The sequence below is a fragment of the Arvicola amphibius genome, chromosome X, assembly GCF_903992535.2.
Source record: "Arvicola amphibius chromosome X, mArvAmp1.2, whole genome shotgun sequence".
Taxonomy (NCBI): domain Eukaryota; kingdom Metazoa; phylum Chordata; class Mammalia; order Rodentia; family Cricetidae; genus Arvicola; species Arvicola amphibius.
In genome coordinates, this window is record NC_052065.1 from 112,147,704 (window position 1) to 112,173,324 (window position 25,621).

Sequence of the window (25,621 nt, forward strand, 5' to 3'; positions counted from 1 at the left end):
TGCCTAGCTTCTTTGTATTTGATGCTTCCTTTGCAAATGCACTTTCTGACTTATAACTTCAGTGTATTTACATAGCAATTGGAAGCGTCAGCATTACTTACTTAAGCAACTAGTTTAGCCTTTTCTCTAAGCAACGGTGTGACAGCTATCAGGACGTATTCTGATTATCTGTAGTTGAAACACCCAGCAAGACAGAAGTACTCTGAAAGAAGCCAGACAAAGCCAGGTGTGGTGACACACACCTTTATCTTAGTAGAGGCAGAGGCAGAGGGGCAGAGGGGCAGAGGGGCAGAGGGGCAGAGGGGCAGAGGGGCAGAGGGGCAGAGGGGCAGAGAGGCAGAGAGGCAGAGGCAGAGAGGCAGAGAGGCAGAGAGGCAGAGAGGCAGAGGCAGAGGCAGAGAGGCAGAGGCAGAGGCAGACGCAGAGGCAGAGACAGAATCTCTGTGAGTTTGGGGCCAGCTTGCCCTGCTGCTCTACATAGAGTTCCCTGATAGGACTAGACAAACCCTGTCTCAAAAAACAAATAAAAATAGAAGAAGAGGAGGAGAAGAAGGAAGAAGGAGGATGGGGAGGATGAAGAAGAAAGAAAGAAGGAGGAGAAGGAAAAGGAAGAAGAGGAAGAGGAGGAGAAAAGGAGGAAAACGGAAGAAGAAGAAAAGAAGTAGTCAGCACTAAGCTGCTTCAGAGCTTCAGAGCGGAGACTGAATTTTAAAAAGTGTCCATGGATCAGCTACACAGACCTTAATGATGGAGGAGAGTTATCTGTCTATGTTTCTTTCATTGGTTAATTAATAAAGAAAACTGCCTTGGCCCTTTAAGAACAGAAAATTAGGTAGGTGGAGTAGACAGAACAGAATTGTGGGAACAAGGAAGTAGAGTTGGGGAGACGCTTCAGGCAGTCGCGTGGTGAGTCTCCATGCTGCTCCTCTCCGAGATGGACGCAGGTTAAGATCTCTCCTGGTAAGCCACAACTCGTGGTGCTACCCAGATTACTAAATATGGGTTAAAGGAAGATGTGAGAATTAACTAATAAGAGGCTGAAACTATGGGCCAGGCAGTGTTTTAAAAGAATACAGTTTCTGTGTAATTATTTCGGGTGTAAAGCTAGCCGGCGGCGGGTGGCAGCCCGCCGCTTCACACTACACCTTAAGACTAAAAAAAAAAAAAAAACTGCAAATCAAAACCCTATGATAAGTTGGAAAGACAGTGACATAACAATTCAATTTATCATGTAGAGTATAGGAGAGTGTGAGATCTAAGAAACATGAGAAGGGGAGAGGGAGAGAAGAGGCAGGCAAGGTCAAGGAGGGAAGGAGGAGAAAGAGCACTGTCTCAAGAAAGGGGGCAATGTAGGTGAAGACCAAGGCAGAAGAGAAGCAATCAAGTAGAAAGCCAAGACCTCTGAAGATCACGCGCATGCTAGATTGAGGAGGATATGATGGTGACTCCTCAGGCCCTCATGTGCCAGAAACAAATGCAGAAAGAGCCTGTGAGCGCAGATGACAGTACTGCTCACTTCAGAATTCAACTCAGGAAAAGCTTTAAAGTCATGTAGCTAATGCATCATAACTTAGGGATTTAAAATCTGTTTGCTTAAATTCAATTTAAGACAAAAGTTTGTTTTTCTTGCATCTCTTTGTTTACTCAAGTCATCTAAAAATAATTCACCTTTGACAAGTGTTGATGACCAACTTTAATGATACATATTTCAATTTCATAAACATATGCAAACCATCAACAACATTACCAGGGTTCCTTTGTCCCAGATGTTATTTCATTGGTACATTATACTGGTATTTACAAAGCCTTTCAAATTCAACAACACAAAACAAAACAGCTTAATTTTTTAAAAACTACAATGCTTTAAAAAAATGTAAACAGTTCATTTTTACATTATTGTAAAAAAGAAGACTTACTCCTTAATGGGGCTTATTTTTAAGTGAGCAAAGCCTGGTGCTCATGGATAAAGTAAAGAATTCTTTACATAGAAACATTGTGCTCCAGTGTGGCAAAGAAAAAAAATTATATATATATACACATACAAAGTAAAGAATAAGTCCACAATTTAGATCACAAAAAAAAATCTTGTCCCCAAATTGAGAAATTCATAAAAAACCATTTATACATGGTTATTGACCTATTGAAAACCTATATAACATTTTCAAAACAATAATTCAGTCAAAAGATACCATGTTTCTTAAAAATGAAATTTTGTGCAAAAAAAATTTTAGAGCTAGAAACAAGACTATCACCCAGTAGGAGGCCAAAAGAGCCACCAAAATAATTTAACTTTGTTAAATTTAGTGCATGTAACCAAAAGGCACACACATGTGATTAATATATTAATATCTTTTCATGCAGAAACCTGTGCATGTTTATAATTATATAACAAAACATAAACATAACAAAACATAAACTCTATGCTTGGCAATGTTAATCTAGCCACATTCTTTCTAGTCTAGCAGTCTAGGGGTTCCTAGATCACTAACACTGCCTCTCAAAAATATATATTATATTTGAACAACTTTCAATAAAAGTTAAAAAAGGATGTTAGCCTGAAACACTATAATACTTTTCTCATTTCTGATACATATAGAAACTTACTGATAGGCTTATTTTAAATATAATTTCAAATTAAAATACAGTTTTCCTTCTATTAATAAACACTTTGATTGCTCCAGTGAAGTCAGCAGAGAGAAGAACTTCTGTGTTATCTGTCTTCACAATACCTGTAAAGCATGAAAAAAAGATATTACTTGACTTTAAAGGACTAGGAAGCCTGTTGCCACAATAGTACATGCTCATGACCCTGTTTCTATCTTTGGGAAAGATCCTCTTCCAACCATCTGTCTTTTGGATTTCTATAGAATTCTTACATTCTCTGGTACCTTTCTGCCTGACTTAAGCATACTTCCACTTAACTTTCTCTTAGCTGCTCCTTTCCTGTCTTAGGGATGTTACAGTCCCTTGGAGACTGAATGGCTAAATTCCTCCAAGGTAATCCAGGCCTCTAAGTCATCAATTGCTTCTATTTCAATCTTAGGATTGAAATTCTGGAAGAATGCTACCAGCTGGGCAATCTGCTCTTAAGAGGAGTCCCTAAGGTGATTGATAGGGCTGGCTGTAGCACAGACACACCGAAACTGCCATGAAATGAGTACGTTTGCTCTGGGAATGCTGACAGCTCTCTGCCCTTATGGTCTCTACTGAGTATCTCTGTAGCTATGCAGAATGGCCAAAATGCTTACCTTTTACATTTGCCAGCTGTATAATAACATTTGACAAATAAACTGTGTTAACTAACTTGATTATATATAGACTAAAAACTGGAGATGTAAGAAATTCTGATTACTTAGAGATAGAGGAATTTAAATTTTCATTGAAAAGTTGGTTATAAGTTGAGCAAGACACAATGTTTTCACTTAAGGTATGTTACTACCATCTTGTGAGCCACTGAACATTCCTGGACTATCTTAAAGGCAAGCAGTGCAGCTGTAGTAAAGGATTTAGAGATAAGAGAAAAGCAGGAGAGGAAAACGAAAAGTCTTTATTGAGACACAATTCTAGTGCCTGACAGTGCTGGAATCTCAGCACTAAGCATGCAAGGCAGGGGTTTGAGGAGGCCAGCCTCAATATGTAGTGAGTTCCAGGTAAGCTTGAGCTACAGAATGAGACTACTGTATTACACTGTCCCTAATTCTTGTTACATGCTGTAAACCACATCACCCCAACCTGGGGTGGGGGTTAATACAGGAAAGCTCAAACTGCCAATGTCAGGAAGAACGAGAGAGGGCCACCGGATGTGTTTTATGGTCCCATGCCCTGGGTTACTGCTTTAATCTTAGATAGACCTAGACAGGTACACATTTGGAAAGAATCCATTAAAGTTGCAATTCTTTCAAAAGAATCTAGAGTGTATGCAATCTTGTTAATGTGATATAGTTTTAAGAAGGCTTTTAAAAATATACTATACATTGTCTCCAAGTGGGCATTTAGTAAAAGCTTAATAATTATGATTTGTGTGGAAAGAAGTGCTAGGCTGGAAATCATCCTTGTATTCTTCAGAGAGAATAGCACATTAAGAAGATGGATAGTAAAAATGACATTATTGGGACACTAAATTGAAAGTGCTTAAGAACTTTTCAGCAATTCGTGTACTTTAAGAAGCTCCCTCTGAAGCCTGGTGTGGTGGTGCACACCTTTAATCCCAGCATTCAGGAAGGCAGATCTCTATGATGTCATCCTGGTCAACAAAGTGAGTTCCAGGACAGTCAGGGATACACAGAGAAACCCTGTCACGAAAGACAAAGACAAAAACAAAACAAAACAAAGCCCCCTCTGTGCACCTTATTTATTGCTGTGATTTTATGGCTCTCTAAAAGAGAACTCTCTATTGTGTGCAAAATGTTTAAGGAAGTATTCTATCACTGCTTTTCCTAATACAAGCTTATTTTCTCTAAAAACTGGTTTACATACACATGCTCTTAACCACATTCTTAAGGACAAGTACAGAACATTTTTATGATAGCTTCATACAATCATTCTTCCTTTTGACAGTTTCCTTTCACTTCCCCTTCTAAGCATTTTAAATACCTAAAATTGATGTGGGATTCCCCTCTGTATGCTATGAAAATGTTTTATTACCAATGGTTAATAAAGAAGTTGCTTTGGCCTATGGCAGGGCAGAATAGAACTAGATGGGGAAAACCAAACAAAAATATATAAAGAGAGAAGGCAGAGTCAAAGAGATGCCATGTAGCTGCTGAAAGGAGGAAGAAGCCAGAACCTTACCTGGTAAGCTACCACAGCCTCATGGTGATACACAGATTAATAGGAATGGGTTAATTTAAGATATAAGAGTTAGCTAGGAATACACCTAAGCTATTGGCTAAACAGTGCTTTAATTAATATAGTTTCTGTTTGATTATTCAGGTCTGGATGGCTGGGAAATGAACGAGCAGTCTCTGCTTACATGAAATTGATTATAGTACTTAGGAGGCATAGACAGGCAGATATCTGTGAAGTCAAGACCAGCCTGGTCTACAAAGTAAGCTCTAGGCCAGCCGGGGCTGCACAGTGAGAGCCTTCTCAAAACAAGTAAACAAATAACTAACTCCCAATTTTCCAAAATTCCTAGAGGAATTTAAAGGTGTAAAACTTTCAAGAAACATGTTACTGGAATGTTCAGAAATGGGTATCTAACAATTGTTATGCTGTTCACAAGAAATGTTCTTTATGTGCATGAAAATCTTACCACAGGGGGCTAGAAAAAACAGGACAAATAAAATATAGGCACCTACCAGTAGATGTGCTATCCAAAACTTCAGCATCTTCACTTTTACCAGTCCCTTCTAATTTTTCAGTTTGTATATCCAGGGATAACATCAAACTCGGGTTTGGAGCAAAGATGGCTGATGTAACAACTGCATTATGTGCTGGGAAAAATTATTTTAGGATAACTGAGAAATTTTATACTAAACATGAGGACAAAAAAACAAGAATATGAAAAAGATCTTTTAAAATATATGACTAATTTAAAACCCAGAAGTATTTTTTAAACAAACTATCTCATATAGGTTCTGTTTCCATATTTTTCAACTTTAGGCCAAGAAAATTCTTTTTTTGGTATAGAAAACTGAGTTTGCTATTGAAATACAATGAGTTATAATTGCTAAACTGAGAATATGTTTTGAAGATCAAGCTGTGCCTTGCTCCAAGTTGCTCCAAGTCTTGCTCTGGGTGGCTCCATCTTACAAAGCAGCATTTGACTCCGTTTTGAATAGAAATGCAGAGGCAGGATGACTTTACATCTCATTAGTACACACAGACACCATCACCCGTCCAGCACCAACTACAAGCACAGACTGATACCTTATTAAAGCTACAAACTCATCAAAGTAGATTAGAAGCGTATGACTACACGGGCCTATTAAAACTTTATCAGAGAAAAAAAATGGGCCCCAGAACTTAGTGAACACATCGAAAGGTGGGATACTCTCATCTGGACCCTATAAAAAGATAGAACCTATCACTTTAATGACAGTGGTTACAAATGCAGTGAACTGTTATCAGACAACCTGGTCTACGTCAGAAACAGAGAACTTCTAATTGTCCTGTGAGTTTAAGCTCAGCTCAGTCCCCCTGCTGGAATGTCCCACTTGAATTGCCTGCCTGCCACCTGTTTTTCAGTTCAGTATTTTCATAGTTTGGCTGTGGGTGGCTCTGCTGAGCTTCCAGAAGCTCTTCAGTTGTGTTCCTTCATGTCTTATCTAACTGCCTCAGTGACTCTCTTTGCATCTATCTGCCTCTGACTCAGGAAAGTTTCCTTGAACTCTGTGACCTCTTTAACCCTTTTGCACCCACTCTATAAGCTACCAATTACTGTATCATGTGCAATGTGTGATTTGAAATGTAATATTAGTAATTAAGATTGGAATGAAAGGGCCAGCGAGATGGCTCAGTTGGTAAAGGTTCTTGTGACACAAGCCTAGAGACCTGAGTTTGATCCTAAAACCCACAGGGGAAGGAGAGCACTGACTCCACAGAGCTGTTCTCTGGCCTCTAAACTTGCACAGTGTCGTGTGTGAAACTACACCTCCCACACTACCCCCACACAAGTAACAATTCTTAAGAATTGGGATAAAAGAGCCTGTGTTGGCCAAAGGCCAGCTATCAAAGAAAACTGGGACTTCTTGGGAAATTGCAGCCAACAAAACTGTTGTAACTTGTGAGTTTATTGTAATTCTATAAATTCTGACATAGTGGAGAGACATAAGTATGTCCATCTATGTTTCCAGCATAGTGCAGTCACAACAAATCTCTACTCCTTTATAATAAGGCACATACATATAAGTAAGCTGCATTTGCTTACCTTTAATACCTTCCCAGAAGTCATTACGATCTCTCCTGACTGAAGTAAACTTGCTTAGGTCATGGTAAGTACTCCAGATATAAACATATTTATCTTCTGAACCGCTAACGAGGTAAGTAAAGTCATGGCTATATTTGAGCAGGACAGGTCAAAAAATAAACAGAAAAAAAAATCAAGGTTTCCTTCTATCAGTGCTTCCTAATTTAAAATATCTAAAACAACACCTGAGGGAGATTGTTGAAAACTTGAGCCATCTCCTTATTCTGAAGATTCCGAAGGTGGTTTGATTCAGAGCCAGGCTTTTTTGGTGCTGTTGCTCATTCTACTTACTTGTTCTAGCACTGTTATAATGACTATACTATCTCTTGTGATAGCCAGGCTAATCTTTTCAGACACAGGGATGTAACCTGTTATGCAGTTTTTGAACATTATTAGTGCTGAGCACCCAACCCTGGGCTTCATCATGCTAACCATGATCAGCATTAGTATTTTAATCAAAGTCCTGATAACTGTGATGTTGATTAATTCACTCTAGGAGAACTAGTGACTTAAAGGATAGTTCATCAGTTGAATGGCTGGGTAATTACTAGGTACTTCAAGAAGAACTAATTTTTTAAGAAAAGTTGATAGCAGAATTTGAAAGAAGAAAAGCTAGGCAGGTAATCCTATTTCAGGAGAGCTCACAGATCCCAAATTAAGAACTGAAATAATAATGACAAGTAAAGGTATAATGACAAGGTACTTTAGGGTGATAAAATACTTTCTTAGCTCCTGCACCTAAAAGGATAAAGACAATATGTATGTACTGGTGGTGGGGAGTGGGTGCCTCTTAAAAGCTTACATGAAAGTTGAAAAGCAAATATTCTGGAACTAAGAATCTTCTAAGCTCTAATGTCTCTGACAACTATGATTTTTAGGCCAATTATTCAATGTTCTGGGTTTTGCTTTTTTATTTGCAAAAGAGGGGTAGTTTTCTTACCTATCATTCAGGTAGACAAAGTAAGCACTGTATGATGACAGTGTGTGATATGATTATAAAAACATATAGACTTAAAACCTTATATAATGAAAAGCAGGGAGTGAAGAAATGCCATACTTTTGGGAATTACCCAATGCCAATTTACCTGAAACTTGCTTTGATCTGGCTGCTGCTATTGACATAACCCTTATACTTCATGGACAGTGATAGGTCTCTGAGATCATATAGTCTGATTCTGGAGTCATTTGAGGTTACCAATATCTAAAAGCAAACCAAAAGCAAAGTTAAAAATATCATCTTTTGTTAGACGGTGGTGGCACACGCCTTTAATCCCAGCACTCGGGAGGCAGAGGTAGGAAGATCTCTGTGAGTTCGAGGCCAACCTGGTCTGTACAGTGAGTTCCAGGACTGGCTCCAAAGCTACAGAGAAACCCTGTCTTGAAAAACCAAAATAAAAATCATCTTTTAAGGGCGGTGGTGCACACTCCTTTAATACCAGATACTTTAATACCAATACTGTCAGAGGCAGGTGGATCTCTGTGAGTTCACGGCCAGCCTAGTCTGGTCTACAGCCAGGACAGCTAGGGCTAGACAGAGGAAATCCTGTTTTTTAAAAAAGTTTTTTTTTAAAAAATCACCTTTTAATATAGATTAAGTCATAACATCAAAAGGTGTTAAACACCAAACAAATAAACAGCAAAACTACAAACAGCAGTATTCCCCTATGTTATTGCTCAGATATTAAAACTATCTTTCAAGAATCAATACACAGTGTGGAGAGAGATGGTTTTGAATACTATAGTACCTTATTTTCTCCAGGTAAAGGTTCAATGCCAGTAATTTTTCTTCCAACCTTGTTGCGCCCTCTAGTAGATCGTACATGTATTTGTGTATGGTATTTCAAATGCTAAAACAAAATCATAAATTAAAAATATGAGAATTAGAAGAAACCTCAAGGATCATTTGATCTAAGTCTCAGATATTACCATTTTTGCCCTATTTTGCAGAAAAGGCAGTTAAAGGCCAGAGAGTAGAAATTACTTGTGTAAAACCACAAGGTTCTTACCTCTGTATCATAGAAAATACATCTACCATCATACGTCCCAATTACTGCATATTTGCCATTCTGACAGAAGTTGGCAGCCGTGATCAATTTTGTCTGACCATCTACTTCATTCCATAAAGCCACTTTTTTGTCAGGTATGTTCCATAGGCGGAGCTTTCCGTCTAATGATCCACTGAGAAAATACCTGTCATCCTAAAAAGGTGGTGAAAGAGAATGCTTTTATGTTCACATCAGGGAAAGTTCAGCCAATTAATAAAATAAAAGATTAGAAATAATAATCTAAAATGAAATCTTACTTGAGAAGTAATTATTATTGCTTTTTCTTGTGAAGGCTGGGAACTAGGGAGTCAAGTCAGGGCCTCATGCATGAAAACAAGTACTCTATCAGTGAAAGTACATTTACACCTAGTCACAAAGAACTAGTCTTCAAGCAAGCACCATTCTATGCGCTAAAAATGACAGCAATTAAACATGTCAGATTTCATGTTGGAGAAGCAGAATTCGAATCACTTTATCATATCCTTAAACTGTTTTTCCAAAGTATGGCTGTTAATAGAAATGTTTGAGTAAGCATCACATGAAACAACATTCTACAATCAATTAAGTTTAAGAAATTCTGGAGTGTAAAAACTTTATAGGATTCTCTGTTAACTTGTATTTTTGAATCTCCAAAAGGGGGATAAAGTGGGTAGTGGCTTTTTAATTTCCTTCACCCTGGATTTCTTTGGGTATGCTTTGGGAAACACTATCTTATGCCATACATATTTCAGGGACATGTGTAACATTGGGATACCAGGTTAACGCTAGTTACAAATTGAACCTGCGTTTTAGGAACTCTGATACTGAATTACAGACTAAGAGTTCTATATCTAGAGAAACTAACTCTATCCTAGGCATACAGCAATGTCAGCAGACATTTCTGATTGTCATAGTCTGATGTAGGGAAGGATGTTACCACTGTAAATCGAGGCCAGAAGTTGCACTAAACATCCTACAATAAATAGGGACATTCATCCCTCCCCATAACAATGCCAGTAGAGTCAAGGTTGAAAAGTCCTCTGTAAATGACACGTGATGGAGGAGGGTCATCTGTCTATATGTTACTTTCATTGGTTAATAAGGAAACTGCCTTGGCCCTTGAATAGGACAGAAAATTAGGTAGGTAGAGTAGACAGAACAGAATTGTGGGAGAAAGGAGGCAGAGTCAGGCAGACGTCTCAAGCAGATGCCATAGCTCTCCTCTCTGAGATGGACATAGGCTAAGATCCTTCCTGGTAAGACACCACCTCGTGGTGCTACACAGATTACTAAATATGGGCTAAAGCAAGATATGAGAATTAGCCAATAAGAGGCTGAAACTAATGGGCCAGACAGTGTTTAAAAGAATACAGTTTCCGTGTAATTATTTCAGGTAAAGCTAGCCGGGTGGCAGGAAGCAGCCTGCCGCTACCATCACAACAGACACTAGTTCTACCTCTCAGCTGGGCTAAATTCTGGTAATGTGATAATTACTTATTAGGGGCTAGGGAGATGGCTCAGTTGGTAAAGTGTGAGGACCTGAGTTTGGATCCCCAGCACCCACATACATGGCAATGGCACACATTAGTAACTTTAGTGCTGGGGGTCAGAGAAAGGTAGACCTCCTAGAATCCCTGGCCAACAAGACTGGCCAAATGGGTGAGCTCCAGATTAAGTGGAAACCCTTTCTCAAAAGATAATATGAGAAGGTAAACATACACAAAAGATAATATGAGGAGGTACCACCCCCACAAACACAAGGATTACTGATGGAGGAGTGTCTATGTGTTACTTTCATTATTAATAAAGATACTGCCTTGGCCCTTTAAGAGAACAGAAAATTAGGTAGGCGGAGTAGACAGAACAGAATGCTGGGTAGCAGGAGTGGGGAGACGCTTCAGGCAGTCTCCATAGTGAGTCACCATGATTCTCCTCTCCGAGATGGACACAGGTTAAGATCTCTCCTGGTAAGCCACACCTTGTGGTGCTACACGGATTACTAAATATGGGTTAAAGGAAGATGTGAGGATTAGCCAATAAGAGGCTACAGATAATGGGCCAGGCAGTGTTTAAAAGAATAGTTTCCGTGTAATTATTTTGGGTAAAGCTAGCCGGGTGGTGGGACACAGCCCGCTACTCCATTCTACAGATTGGCGCTCCAACGTGGTGACTAAATCCACTTAAAAACCTGAGAGGGCTTTAAATAAAGGAGAGAGAGAGAGAGAGTTTAACACAGCTTTTTGCTGTTTGCTAGGATGTACCGTAGAGAGATTTCCTGTTTCGGCAATAGTGGCATAGAAAAAGCTGAGTCATTTTAAAACGCGGCTTCCTGCACTGTGCCGCCAATGCAAACTCTGGCTTTAAAGCATTTCAATGGCTTTTATGGGACTGGATGCTTGTGTGCCCGCTTGGGATCAGAAAGAAAGTACTCTGAGACGGTGCCAATGGCTCACTGTTCCCCGCCTGCACCTGGGCAGATGGCGGAATCAGGCTTAGGCAGGTGGAAGAGCATGGCGGATTCTTGCCCCCATAGAGAGAGATGTTTCCAGGCTGCGCAGTGCTCTGCGTGTCAGATTTGGCTGTAACTTGGATGAAAAGAGTTTCTGTGCTGCACGCTCAGTCTCAGAATTAAAGTGCTGAGTGCGGCTCCTACCTGGCGGCCCCAGAGCTAGTAGAAAATGGTACATCCTCCATTTTGAAATTGGAGAGAGGTGGAGCCAACATCCAGAACAGCTCGCTGCTCTGCAGCCCAGAGCTGCAACTGATTCAGTCACAAGCGGCTCCGCCATGTTGGACTGGGCATGGCAAGCACACAACCTGTTTTTGACCTAGGAATGTCACAGCTTAGAGTCTTAAGTGCTTAGCAATGTAAAGGCGCAAATCAAACATGTTTCTCGACAGTAAAAAAATTACAGATTCACAATAGGACAGATTCAGACATAGAAGACCCCCATATGGGTCACAATGTTGGATGAATGTACGTAGGCTTGAGAGAGAGAGAAAAAATATAAAAAATAAAGTTAATGCCTTAAAAAGGGTAAAGTCTTTAAAGAGACAGAGTACAGATAGTTATAGATTAAAATAAGTAAAGTGATAGAGTAAAAATAAGCCATGTAAAAATGGAAAATTCACAGAGAGTCTGGATTATATATTTTGTTTTGTTTTCTTTGATTTTTTTTGACTGTAAAGGAACTAAGTACAGAGAGACATTTCATTATATGGGCTGCCAGGCTAGACCAGAATGGACATCTTAACGGTATGACTTCAGAACTTGGATCTAAGGATATCATGCTTTGGAAAAGAGTTTCTTCTTTTGTTTTCACAGAGGATGAGACCCTGTGGATTGCTTCTATTCCAATATGGTATGATAGACCACACCCTCCTGAAAGGTTGCTGTGAACACCCTCAAAAAATTACTTCACTCAACTGCCGACTGAGATGAACCTGGCACACAGGTTACATCATGAAAGATCTGATTAACAGCGCCCCCATTCAGCAGGAAGCAGTTTGGAGAGAAATAACTGCGCCCATATTCCCAAATATTGTTTATAAATGTTCTTTTACATTTAAAGGGGGAGATGATATAGATATGAATAATTTGCATTGGTATAGATTTTAAGGTCAATTTTGTTATATGTATATGTATTTCTGCTTTTGATTAAGGTATTGTAATTGTGTAGTTCATTTAAGAATGTAATGTATAATTAGGAAATATAGGTTAATGGATAATCATCAATAATAGTCAAGCTTGTAGTCATGTTAGTTAGATTTTCTAGATATATAGAGACATTTCAGTTAGATAGGCATTCTTCATATCTTTCAAAGGCTACAGAATATGGCATTTAAGATGCTTTAATAACTTAGGGTTTTCATGACAATGAGACACGTCTGCTCCTGGCAGCACCATATACTTCAAGAGGAAGATGGGCATTGAAGAGGCTCCTTATGGAGTTTGATAGCCATTTGGGCAAGAAACTGCTCTTGCCTGGACTGTTGCATAAACTGGACACAAAGAACCCGCAGAGAGAGGACTGCTGAACTTGCCTAAAGGTGAGATGGTCTTTTGGGGTTCCTGATTCATGAAAGAGTCTGCGAGACGTTCTGCAGGACACAGCAGAAAGTGACTGAACTGTCTTTGGAATTTCCTGCTTCATGGAAATATCTGCTGGATACTTATGGGCCTGTAGGCTGAAGATGGATGCCCCAACGGTACAAAGGAACTTTGGGTGACTGTCCAGGCAGCGAGTTGTCTCTCATTTCTAGAGTTTGAAAGCTGCATATTTCTTGTTTACTTAGGTAATATTATATCCTTCTGGAGTCTTTGATGGAGTTGAAGAATAAGGTAGTTATAGTTTTCCTTAGTTATGATAAAAGATAAAGTAGATTTAAATATTGTAACTGTAATTCTTGCTTGATAACTCTTTTGTTACATGTAATTTTACTATGTTAAAGTTAAAGCCTTTCTTTTTTTGTTTAAACAGAAAAAGGGGAAATGATGGAGGAGTGTCTATGTGTTACTTTCATTATTAATAAAGATACTGCCTTGGCCCTTTAAGAGAACAGAAAATTAGGTAGGCGGAGTAGACAGAACAGAATGCTGGGTAGCAGGAGTGGGGAGACGCTTCAGGCAGTCGCCATAGTGAGTCACCATGATTCTCCTCTCCAAGATGGACACAGGTTAAGATCTCTCCTGGTAAGCCACACCTCGTGGTGCTACACGGATTACTAAATATGGGTTAAAGGAAGATGTGAGGATTAGCCAATAAGAAGCTACAGATAATGGGCCAGGCAGTGTTTAAAAGAATACAGTTTCTGTGTAATTATTTCGGGTGTAAAGCTAGCCGGCGGCCGGGTGGCGGGACGCAGCCCCACTGCTTCCTTCTACAGATTACATATTGATAATCAGGACATTTTCTTTGTATTAGAAACTTAATTCACTGCTGAAGTCTCTCATGGATGCTGCCTAAACTACTCAAAAGGTTGAGGCAGGAAGATCACTTGAAACCAAGATTTTGATGTGTGCCAGAGCAACACAGTGAAACCTGATCTCAGAAACAGATCTAAATAAGAAACAAACAAGATTAAGACTAACAAGAGCTGGGGAGATAGCTTGTTAGGGTAAAGTGCTTGCTACCTAACCAGGAGGACTTGATTGTTGATCCCTAGCACCTACATAAAAGCTGGGTGTGGCAGTACACATCTGTAACCCCAGTGCTGGAGCAGGGGACAAGATAAGTAGACTCTGGAGAGTTTGCTGGCAAGCCAGTCTAGCCAGAACAACGACTCCATGTTCAGTGAAAGAGACGCTCTCACAAAAAATAAGGTAGGTTGGGAGACATGGCTCAGCAGTTAAGAGCACTGGCTGCTGTACCAGAGGACACAGGTGCAATTTCCAGCATCCATTTGGTGACTCACAAGCACCTATAACTCCAGTTCCGAATGACCTAACACCCTCTCTGGCTTTGGAGGGCACCTGACACACATGTGGTACATAGATAAACATATAAAATATCCATATCCATAAAACAACAAAAAATCATTTGTTATTAAAAATAAGGTAGAGTGTCACAGAGGAAGATAATTCAAGGTTGACTTTAGCCTCCACAAGTGAATACAATGGCAGGTATACCCCCATGTGCACATGTATACACACAAGTGCACACACATGCACGTAAGCATACACACATACAACACACACACAAAATATTCATTAACAATGCTTCAAGAGCCTAAATATTAATTTAGGATATCATACAATGAAATGTGCTTGCTACCTATTTCAGTCTTTTGTACTTTGTCCCCTTCCACAATTCTTACCTATTTACTTACCGTTACCATTTTATACCTATTGTTTCCTCCTTTTAGAGACAACGTCTTATCATATTAGGCCAGCCTGTCTTAAACAAGTGATCCTCCTGATTCAGTTTAAAGAGAGCTGGGATTACAGACATGCACTACCATTTTTAGCTGCTATTTTTCTATCTCTATCTCTAATATCTTCCATATGTAGTGTATACTGTATTTATAGTTCATGAGCTAATAAGGATTTGGGATAACTTTTTACTACTGTATTTAGAATATAATTCCCCACTTGTAATACAAATTATTAGAATATTTCTTTTCCAAGCACTGACTGATTGACAGGGTCTTCTTATGTATCCCGGAAAGTGAGTGTGAACTTCTGGCCCTTCAGTCACTACTTTCCCAGAACTGTGAGGACAGGCATGCATCACCACACCCAGTTTTTGTAGTACTTGCAACTAAACCCAGAGCTTCCTGCTTGCTAAACAAATACCTTACTAAGCTACATTCTCAGTCCCTTTCCACAGCTTTTGAGACACGGTCTCCCTAATCAGCTTTGGCTGTCTGAAAACTTACGCTATAGACTAGGCTGGCCTCAAACTCACAGGGATTCATGTATGTCAGCCTCCCAAGTGCAGGGACTGTGTTACAACACCCAGCTCCCTTCCCATTTTTAAAGCAAAATGTGACACTAATTTGCTTTCAGTTATGTGACCACTAATGATTCTTTTATCCTGTAGTCCTAACTGTTCTCCACAGAAATCAAATTCCTTCAACTCATGACAAAGAGTGAATGGTTACTTACTCTTGGATGGAAAGCGATGGCAGTGACAAAATCTATATGTTGAAAACAGCAAAGGCATTCTCTTCTAGAAATGTGCCATAACCTGACCGTTTTATCCATGGAAGAAGAAAGCAGGAAGTAGTTCTATGGAGAAAATGACATCAGCACTTTATTACTGTATATATTAAAACAATACTTATACAATACAATTTAACTAGAATCACAGTTTTATCTTCCAGTTTTTAGCTTTATATACTATGTTATTTGCTATATGCAGCATCACAAAGAAGATGACTATTTCAAGTCACTTGAAAAATGTATTATTTTCTCAAACTAGTATCTAGTGTATTTCACTGACTTTAAGATATTTCATCATTACCTGTTGTTACATTACTATGAATCTTATGATGTATGATAGGAAGTATGCCAGGTATAAACAGAGTATTAAGGAGTATTTTAGCTATTTTATTGTGCACATGTTCAAACTTAGCTATGAATATATGGTATCTACTTATTTGATTATTTTAGTTTAGCCATTCTTCACACCAAAAATGCGGGTGAATTCTAACTTACATAGATCTTAATTGTCACTTAAAATGTCTTCAAAAATATTACTCTGTAGTGCAGCAAGAAATGAAAAGTTATTGTGCTTCTGTCACACGCTAGGCAAGAAAATTAGAGAACAGAAACTGTCAAGTTTCTCAGAAGACATCATAGAATTTTCTGAGCTGGAAGAAGTAGGCTAACTGACTTGGGTATTGTATTTGACCAATTACCCTGGAACCAAACACCCACCCACAAAAAGCACACAGCTGGAAAAGTCCAATAACTTTTAAAACTCATCTCTTTAAAGGGCGGAACTATATATTACGTTGAACGAGGAAACTCAAAGGGACTCTAGTATTTTTTGAAATGTCTAAGACAATCAACAAATCAAGGTAGTAATAACATCTATCGAGTACATATAGTTGGCTAAAGGCTTTGTTCTTAGCACTATAGCGACTCTGTGAGGTAGGCAGATTCTTTTCATCCTTTGTGACAACTGAGAATAGTGGAGCATAGAAAAAGAACTCGCCTAAGATTACACAGCCTACAGATAGGGCTCAAGAGCAGGTGCTCTGCCTCTAGGTCTAGGCTGTGACCATGTTTTCCAGAGTGCAGAAAAGCACCAAAATGCTTTGTCATTTGCTCAAAGTAATTAAGAACACTCAATCTTTATATGTGTGACAGCTCATACTTGTAATTTTGAAGATGTGGAGGCAAAAGCATCAGGAATTCAAAGTTATCCTTAGCTACAGAGTAAGTTTTAGGATAGCCTGGCTACAAGAGACCTTGTCTTCAAAAAATCATAAAAAATAAGCAGAAAGACTAATTGCAAATATTTATTTGGCTATATAACTGTAATGAGCTACTCTATAAAACACATTTAAAATACCTATCTTTAAATAGATACTATACCTTATTACTAAAATAAAGCTTTGGAGCACACATGGTGGGAAAGAACTTGCAAGACTCTAGGATTGACCCTGAGCATTGAGAAACAAAGTGGAAAAAAGGAATAGAAATTTGGAATATCTATAATAGACTCTGGGGGTATCTAATACTTATTTTTACTTTCAAAGATAATCCAATTCCAGAAATGTTTTAGTGAACATATATAGTTTATATTCTAATTTTCTGTTGATTAATAGTACTAAACTTATGATCCAGTGCTCTTGAATACTAGCCTTCTTCAGAGCTGCAGGTGTAGCTCAGTAGCAGAGCGTACAATTAGCATTCAAATAAGCCAACCAAGCAACCAACCAAAACAACTCAAATGAAATTTGGCTTGATTCAGCTCTTACTTTAAGCATATGATATATGAATATATTCTTAAAATATTAAGTGCATGTGGTAAAGACATGCTAAATTTTATTCTACTATGCCAAGAATTTTTGTTCAATAAATTCTTACTAAATGAAATTAATTTCTTCTGTTGAGAATTCTCTGTTCAGTTCAGTTCCACTGAGATGGTGGGGCTGATCTAATGGGAGCTCACCAAGGCCAGCTGGACTGGGACTGAAAAAGCACGGGATAAAACTGGACTCCCTGAACATGGTGGACAATGAGGGCTGCTGAGAAGCCAAGGACAATGACACTGGATTTTGATCCTACTACCTATACTGGCTTTGGGGGGGGGGGCTAGCCTGTTTGGATGCGTACCTTTCTAGACCTGGATGGAGGGGGGAGAAACTTGGACTTCCCACAGGGCAGGGAACCCTTACTGCTCTTCGGACAGGAGAGGGAGGCGGAGTGGAGTGGGGAGGGGGAGGCAAATGGGAGGTGGGGAGGAGGCGGAAGTTTTTTAATAAAAAAAGAAATTAATTTCTTTAATCTTTTATGTGTATGAATGTTTTGTCTGCATGTATGGCTATATACCATGTATATATGTGGTGCTCAAAAAGGCCAGAAGAGGGTGTTGAGTCTTCTGGAACTGGAACATACAGTTGTGAGCCATCATATGAGTGCTGGGAATTGAAGCTAGGTTCTTGGGAAGATGAGCCAGTGCTATTAACTGCTGAGCTATCTCTCTAGCCCTGAAATCATTTCTTCAACTCATTGCTGAACTTTGAAGTCACATAAAGTATATTAAACTGAAATTCTGTATGTAACTAGACTTATAATACTTAGATGGATCAGGGAATGCAGTACTCTCATCTATACAATGAAAAGATCCTGCCAGGCGGTGATGGTGCAGCCCCTTAATCACAGCACTCGGAAGGTAGAAGCAGGAAGATCTCTGTGAGTTCGAGGTCAGCCTGGTCTACAAGAGCTAGTTCCAGGACAGGCTCCAAAGCTACAGAAAAACCTGTCTCGAAAAGCCAAAAAGATATTTCCTACATGGGAATTTTACTCTATGATACAAATTGTGTTAGTGGCTATAAAACAAGTATTTGAAAAATAGAAAACTCACTACAAACAGAGATTCTAATAGACACTGAAGAGAAATAACAGCAAAGTAAGATTTGGCTGCTATCCTTTAACAGATTAGACTCCTATTGTAAATAAGATCTAGAAATCTTTGGTGGCTTGAATGATAATAGACCCTACAGGATCATGTATTTGAATCTTGGTCCATAGTTGGAGGAACTGTTTGGGAAGGAGAAGGAGGTGTGACCTTGTTGGAGAAGGCTTGTCACTAAGGAGTAGACTTTCAGGTTTTAAAAGCCCAAGCCATTCCCAACTAATTCTCTCCTATCTCAATATGTTAACTCCCAGTTACTGCTCCAATGCCACGACTTCCTGCCTGCTGCCATGTTCCCTGTCATGATGATCATGGACTCGCCCTCTGAAATTGTAAGCAAGCCCCCAATTAAATGCTTTCTTTTATAAGATTCCTTGGTTATGGTGTCTCTTCACAGTAAAAGTAATTAAGACAGTAGCAGTTAGGTCTTTCCCAGTGAAAAGCACACTAATTTGTTACCTAATACCAAATGGTCAGTTCTGAAAACATAACATACAAGTAACATTATATTATATTGAGCTGGTTGTAGTTATATACTTAGCAAAACACAAACATACATACACAGAGAGAATGTAACAACAATAAAAGAAAAAAGAAACCATGACTTTGAAAAAGAGCAAGAAGCAGGTGGTACATGGGAGAGTTCAGAGGGAAGAAGGAAACAGGGAAATGATATAATCTGAAAAAATAAAAATCTGGTAAGACAGCTGAAGGAAGGATTCAACGAAACAAGTCAATACTCATTTTCATTGTCAGGAAAAGCTGACAGAAAAATGCTCCTTCAGGAAGAAGCAGCATCAAAAACACCCTGATTCATGATGAGTGGGAACCAGCCCAGTAAACGCATCTGGACATAAAACAAAAGTTAGATGCTGCCTAAGGAGCAACACCTAAGACTGGCTTCTGCCCTGCCCCAATGCATGTATGTACACACATTAATGTGAATAACTATGACAAGTTTTCAGTTTTATACCCTTATGAATAGTATTCATAATATCAAGAATCAGGAAGTCTCAGCTCACAAACTGGCACCAGTCATAAGTCAAGTATACAGACTGATACTAAATATATTTCATTGACGTACAACATTTGTAAAGAATGCAGGAAAGGAAGTATTTATGATTCTTAAATCTTTGCAATATATTCAGCATTTTCAATGTTTGTATGCTAGCTTCTGTAAGGTGATGAGCTGCTGTGACATGGGAATGGGGTGAGAGAGTACTGTTCTAAAGACAACCCCTACTCCATAGTGACGAGCCTGTCAGCATCTTCCTTAACTCATATACATCTCCTTTTTCAACTCCTTGAGAAACATCAGTGACCTCACCTGTTTTGATAACACAAATAGAGAACACACGCAAAATACTTAAATTTGGTGACCTTGCTGCCTAAGATCCTCTAACTGGCACATTCATAGATTGTAGGAAGTTAAGGCCTACCAGGCCAAAAGGAGCCAACCTAGAGTCTGCCTGAAGCTGTCAAAGGTCCTGTCTGTGCTTAGCCAATAAGGAGCAACCAAGCAGTGTTTCCTGAGTGCCTAGCAACAGGCGCTGTCAGAGGTCCTGATTTGCCTTGCCAATGAGAGATGAGCATGAGCTGTCAACGGTCAAGGGATCAGAAGGCCTGGGTGCTGGGAGGGTGTATAAGCTTTTCCTCACGGTTAAATAAATGTATCTGCTGTGAGCCTTCTACCTGACTCCTGGTGTCTGTGCCTGCTGACGTTGTGCCTTTTCACCCCCTCCCCCGAGGGAGACGTCAGGACTCAGCAATAATAGATAATGTTCTTATTTCTCTATTTTTAATTATAAGTGTGTAGGGGGTTATTTGAATGTTAAGTGTAGTTGCTCATGGAGAACAAAGATATTGTATCTCCTTGGAGCTGGGGTTATAGACAGTTGTAAACTGCCCCACGCAGATGTTGAGAACCAAACTTGGGTCCTCTTCATGAGGAACAGTACTCATTCTTAACTGCTGAGCCCTATCCCCAGCCCCATTTGCAGGTAGTATTAACTGGGCATTTACTGTGTGCTAAGTACTTTTTTGTTTGGTTTTGTTTTTTAAGATTTATTTTATGTGTATGGGTGTTTTGCCATTTGAATGTATGAGTACTGCATGCATATCTGGTGCCCATGGAGGCAATAAGAGGCTGTTGGATCCTTTAGAATTGGAGAAGCAGATGGTTTTGAGCCACCATGTGGGTGCTGGAAATGGAACCCAGGTACTCTGCAAAAACAGCAAGTGCTCTTAACTGCTAAGCCATCTCTCCAGCCCTATGTAAGTGCTTTATATTTACTCAGTTAATCTTTCCCTGCAACTCTGCAAAGAAGCTCCTTTTACTATGCTTATTTTGTAGGTGCAGTATAGTAAAGTTAAGGAAAGTGGCCAAAGATCCCACAACTACAAGGGAGCAAAGTAATTAGAATATGAACGCTGGGAGTCTGTCTCCAGAGTCGTGACCTTAATTTAGGTGGTTAAGAGAACAACAAATACGTTTTGAGTGAATCTGAAATACAGAATATCTAGTAGGCAATTGTTTTAGAAACTTGGTTTATTCTTTTAATTAAGACATAATTCCATTACTTCCCCCCTTTTCCTTTCCTCTCTCCAAAGCTCTCCCATGTTCCTTCCCCTCCTGTGCCCTCACTTACTCCCCCTTGAATTGAGGTCTTCTTTGACTATCATTATTAATTAGGGGAGAGGGAGAGGAAGGGACAGAGAGACAGAGACAACCTGCTGAGTCACTTTAGTGCTGCATCAAAATGCAATTAGGTAAGAGGAATAAATTCTAGTATTCTATAGTACAGGATGGTGTCTGTAATTTACAACAATTTATTGTAGATTTTATCAATAACTAGAAAAGAGGAGTTTGAAGGCACTAAATAGAAAATGGTAAATCTTTAAGGAGGTAGAGATATCAATTATCTGATTTTTAATAATTATTTTTATATACATATATTATACTTCATTAATATGCATAATTGTCATATGTCAATTAAAATACAAAAACTGTCTGACACAAACCTCTATTTCTATGTAAAAAAGTTCTTGGGCCATCGAGATGGCTCAGAGGTTAAAGATATTTGCTGTTAAGTCTTTTGATCTGAGTTTAATTGCTGGGACACACATGGTAGGCGAGAACTGACTCCCACTTGTCCTCTGGCTTCCATATGCACACCTTGGCACACAAGCACACACTTGTGTACACACAAGTGCACATACACAAATAAATAAATAAATGTAATTTTAAAGTTTGAAAAACACAACTTCAAAGTATTTCTTTAAAAGGGGCTCTGTTCCTCTTTGTGTTCATGTATGTACACGTATATGTGTATGTACATGCATGTGGAGGTCAGAGGATAACATTAGGTGTTGTTCCTCAGGTGCTGCAACTTATTTTATGAGACAGGGTCTTTTACTGGTCTTGAATTTTCCAAGCTGGTTAGGCTGACGAGAGAGAGAGAGAGAGAGAGAGAGAGAGAGAGAGAGAGAGAGAGAGAGAGAGAGAGAGGAGAGAGTAGAGAGAGAGGGGGGAGAAACAGGGGGGAGAGAGAGCTGTTTCTCTCCCTCTATCTCTCTCTCTCTCTCTCTCTCTCTCTCTCTATCTCTCTCTCTCGCTCTCGCTCTCCCTCTTGCCGCTTTAAAACAACAAGAACACCCAACAGGAATCAGCAATTCACAAATGGACTGACTCAAAGGTGGTGCATAGCATGGAATGTTGATGGAAGCCTATAATCCTGGTACTTAGCCAACAGAGGCAGGGGGCAAAGGCAGAGGTGGGAGGATCACAGTAAGTGTGAAGCTGACCTACGTCACAGAATGAGTGTTAGCCCACCCTCAGCTACAGAGACTCAGTCTCAAGGAAACGAACAAAGCGATAAACAGGTAAGCAAACGGAGTTCAGGTGCAGCTTGATTTAGTTTACCAAAATATACCATTAATATCTCTGTGCTACACAGGGTTTTTCTGACATAATTAAAATATATGTGTACCATTTGTATCTCTGGTATTATTGTTTAGTTAATACAGTTCATTTTTCTCAAGTCATGGTATTCAAATATTATTTTCTCTATTAAATTTTAATGTATTTAGATACTGATTACTGACAAAGTTTAAGGTAGAAAGCAAAATGCTAAGGTGAACAGGCAGTGGTGGCACACACCTTTAATCCTAGCCTCGGGAGGCAGAGGCAGGCAGATCTCTGTGAGTTCAGAGGCCAGCCTGGTCACAGTGAGTTCCAGGACTGGCTCCATAGCTACTGAGAAACCCAGTCTCAGAAAACCAAAGCAAAATATGCTAAGTAAGGTGTTTCATATTTAAACACCTTATTTAAAATTTGAGACACCTTGAATTTTCAGAAAACTATTGAGGTATTCAGTGGCAAAATTGTCCCTTTACTGCAGTTACACTATTACTCTATCGGAAAGAATCACAAAATGAACATTTAATGAAAAGTAAATAATTACATAAAGGTAGCAAGTTAACCTTAAAGCAGGCATAAAGATGAACCAGACTTGATCTTTGTAGCTAAAGTCATATCCATTTTGTGGATATGACTTTTGTGAAGTTATTTGGGTCTGGGCATCTGGGAAACGAATAAGCAGCCTCTGAATACAAAATGATGCCCACTGTCTAGGGCATGGATCCATATAAAACCTAAAAGAGCTTTAAAAAATGGCTTCTAGACCCACAAAAATGGAAGCCAAGCACAGCTTCTTGGTAGTATACAATGTATACAATGTTTTTCTGTACTTAAATAAAATAAACAAACTTAAATAAATAAATAAATAAATAAATATTTTTAAAAAAGAAAAGGTTTCCTGACTTAGCATTACCAGCAAAAACTGGTTGGCTTCTTGGTTCATGCTGGCAGCAGCGACAGACAGCTCTGGTTCTTTCAAGAGGTCATGAACTTAAATGGGGTTTGTGAGCAGCATGCTACTATTTGCTTAAAGGCAACATAGACCCACGGCACCTCTGGAGCTGTGGTGGTGAGCATGGTTTACATAGGTGGTGAACATGCCTCTGCCATGTTGGACTGGGCAGAGCAAACAAGCAGAACTGCAGAATTGGTCCTAGCCATACCCACTTAGCATTAAAAAATTCGTGATCCTAGAGAAGAAGATAATAAGAAGGTGAACCCAAAGAAAAACATATAGTTATCCTCCTGGATATTGGAAGTAGACAAGATTGCCGGGTAAAAATTGGGAACTTGGGGGTGGGGTGGGATGGGGGCAAGGGGAGATGGGGAGAGAAAAGTGTGAAGGGGAGGATAGGGAGAGCTTGGGGGAATGGATGGTTGGGATATAGGAAGGGTGGATATGGGAGCAGGAAAGCTTATACCCTAATTAAGGGAGCCATCTTAGGGTTGTCAAGAGACTTGACCCTAGAGGGGTTCCCAGGTATCCAGGGAGATGCCCCCAGCTAGTTCCTTGGGCAGCTGAGGAGAGGGAGCCGGAAAAGGCCAGATCCTATAGCCATACTGATGAATATCTTGCATATCACCAAAGAACCTTCACCTGGCGATGGATGGAGATAGAGACAGAGCCCCACATTGGAGCACCGGACTGAGCTCCCAAGGTCCTGATGAGGAGCAGAAGGAGGGAGAACATGAGAAAGAAAGTCAGTACCGTGAGGGGTGCGTTCACCCACTGAGACGGTGGGACAGAACTAACAGGAGATCACCAAGACCAGTTGGAATGGGATTGACGGAACATGCGACCAAACCGGACTCTCTGAATGTGGCTGATGGTGGAGGCTGACTGAGAAGCCAAGAACAATGGCGATGGGCTTGGACTCTACAAGGACCGGCTCTGTGTGAGCCTTGTCAGTTTGGTTGCTCACCTTCCTGGACCTGGGGGGAATTTGGAGGACCTTGGACTTAACATAGTATAGGGAACCCTGATGGCTCTTTGGCCTGGAGAGGGAGGGAGTGGGGGTATGGGTGGAGGGGAGGGGAGGGAAGGGGGAGAAGGAGGGGAGGAGATGGAAATTTTTAATAATAAAATAAGAAAAAAATAAAAAATAAAACAGAATCCAAAAAAGAAAGAAAATAAATAAATAAACTAATAATAAAAAGAAAAAAGCAAATGGCAAATAATACATAGATCTAAATAGTTAAGCAATATGAACACTTTAAATTCCTCTTTTTAGAACTCAGATTAGCTTATACATAACTTTCACAAAGTTGACAGCCTTCTAGTATAATAAGCATACAAATAAAACATTTTTAAATCCTAATGTCAAAGTCATACAGAATTAATGCATAATTCAAATAATAATTTCTTACTTTAGACCACGAAAGATCAAGGAGATCAGCAGTATGTCCTTTATATTTGCAAAATGGCCGCTGCCGAAATGGTGCATTTTTGTCATCTGGGTCTTCGTCAGTTCCGCTACATACCTAATTAGATAGAAAACAAACTTTAAAGCTGAGCTGTAGTGCTATCAAAACAAAAACTTCATACTTTTCCCACCCACCTGTTCTCTCATCAATTTGTATGATGCCCAATTGAAATTTCGAGCCACCCAAAGCAGACTCCCCTTTTTATGCTGATTTACTACTTACCACCTTTCTTTCTCTCCATGCAGTAACAAATTAGAATCATTTCTGTGGCGATTATACCCTGCTATCATAAGTCTTTCCTTTCTCTAAAAGAGCCCTTTCTTTGTTCTTTTTCTAGCATCTATTTCTTCAGGAGAAGTAGGGCCAGCTCAAGGGGTTGAGTCATGACTAGGCTAAACTAATTTAGAATTAGCTTTCTCCATTTCCCAAGGATGACTAGTTTAGCCACAGGGTGTGGTCAACAGAGCTCCCTTAAGAGACTTTCCCCTTTTTGCCTTTGAACATTGTTGTTTCCATGTGACATTTAATACAGTGGTTGCCTTTTTACGACCATAAGGCAGAAAAGGTCCAAGATAAAAGAGTAGAAAGCAGGAAACTGGTGGGACTGTGCCCCTGATGATACTACTGAGATAACTCACCACAAGAAACCTTACCTCTAGACTCACTTCCTCATTATTTAAGACAGTTTAGTTAGGTTTCTGCTATTTGACAGAGGTGTGTAGAAAATATGCTATACATGCATGTCAAAATTTAG

At 39.5% G+C, this 25,621-nt stretch overlaps 1 protein-coding gene across 3 annotated transcripts in view; it reads right to left on the reverse strand.

The window, feature by feature from the left end:
- Positions 1-1,675: 1,675 nt before the first annotated feature.
- The window catches only part of Wdr44 (WD repeat domain 44), a 107,132-nt gene continuing 83,186 nt past the window's right edge, over positions 1,676-25,621 (reverse strand). For all 3 annotated transcript variants that reach the window (XM_038316982.1, XM_038316983.1, XM_038316981.1), the window contains 8 exons: positions 24,811-24,924; positions 15,542-15,664; positions 8,917-9,108; positions 8,656-8,757; positions 7,996-8,111; positions 6,872-6,999; positions 5,301-5,435; positions 1,676-2,729 (listed from right to left, as the gene is read on the reverse strand). In XM_038316982.1, coding sequence (XP_038172910.1) covers positions 2,635-2,729; positions 5,301-5,435; positions 6,872-6,999; positions 7,996-8,111; positions 8,656-8,757; positions 8,917-9,108; positions 15,542-15,664; positions 24,811-24,924 — 1,005 coding nt within the window. In that variant the 3' untranslated portion in view covers positions 1,676-2,634. The remainder of the gene's footprint in view (positions 2,730-5,300; positions 5,436-6,871; positions 7,000-7,995; positions 8,112-8,655; positions 8,758-8,916; positions 9,109-15,541; positions 15,665-24,810; positions 24,925-25,621) is intronic.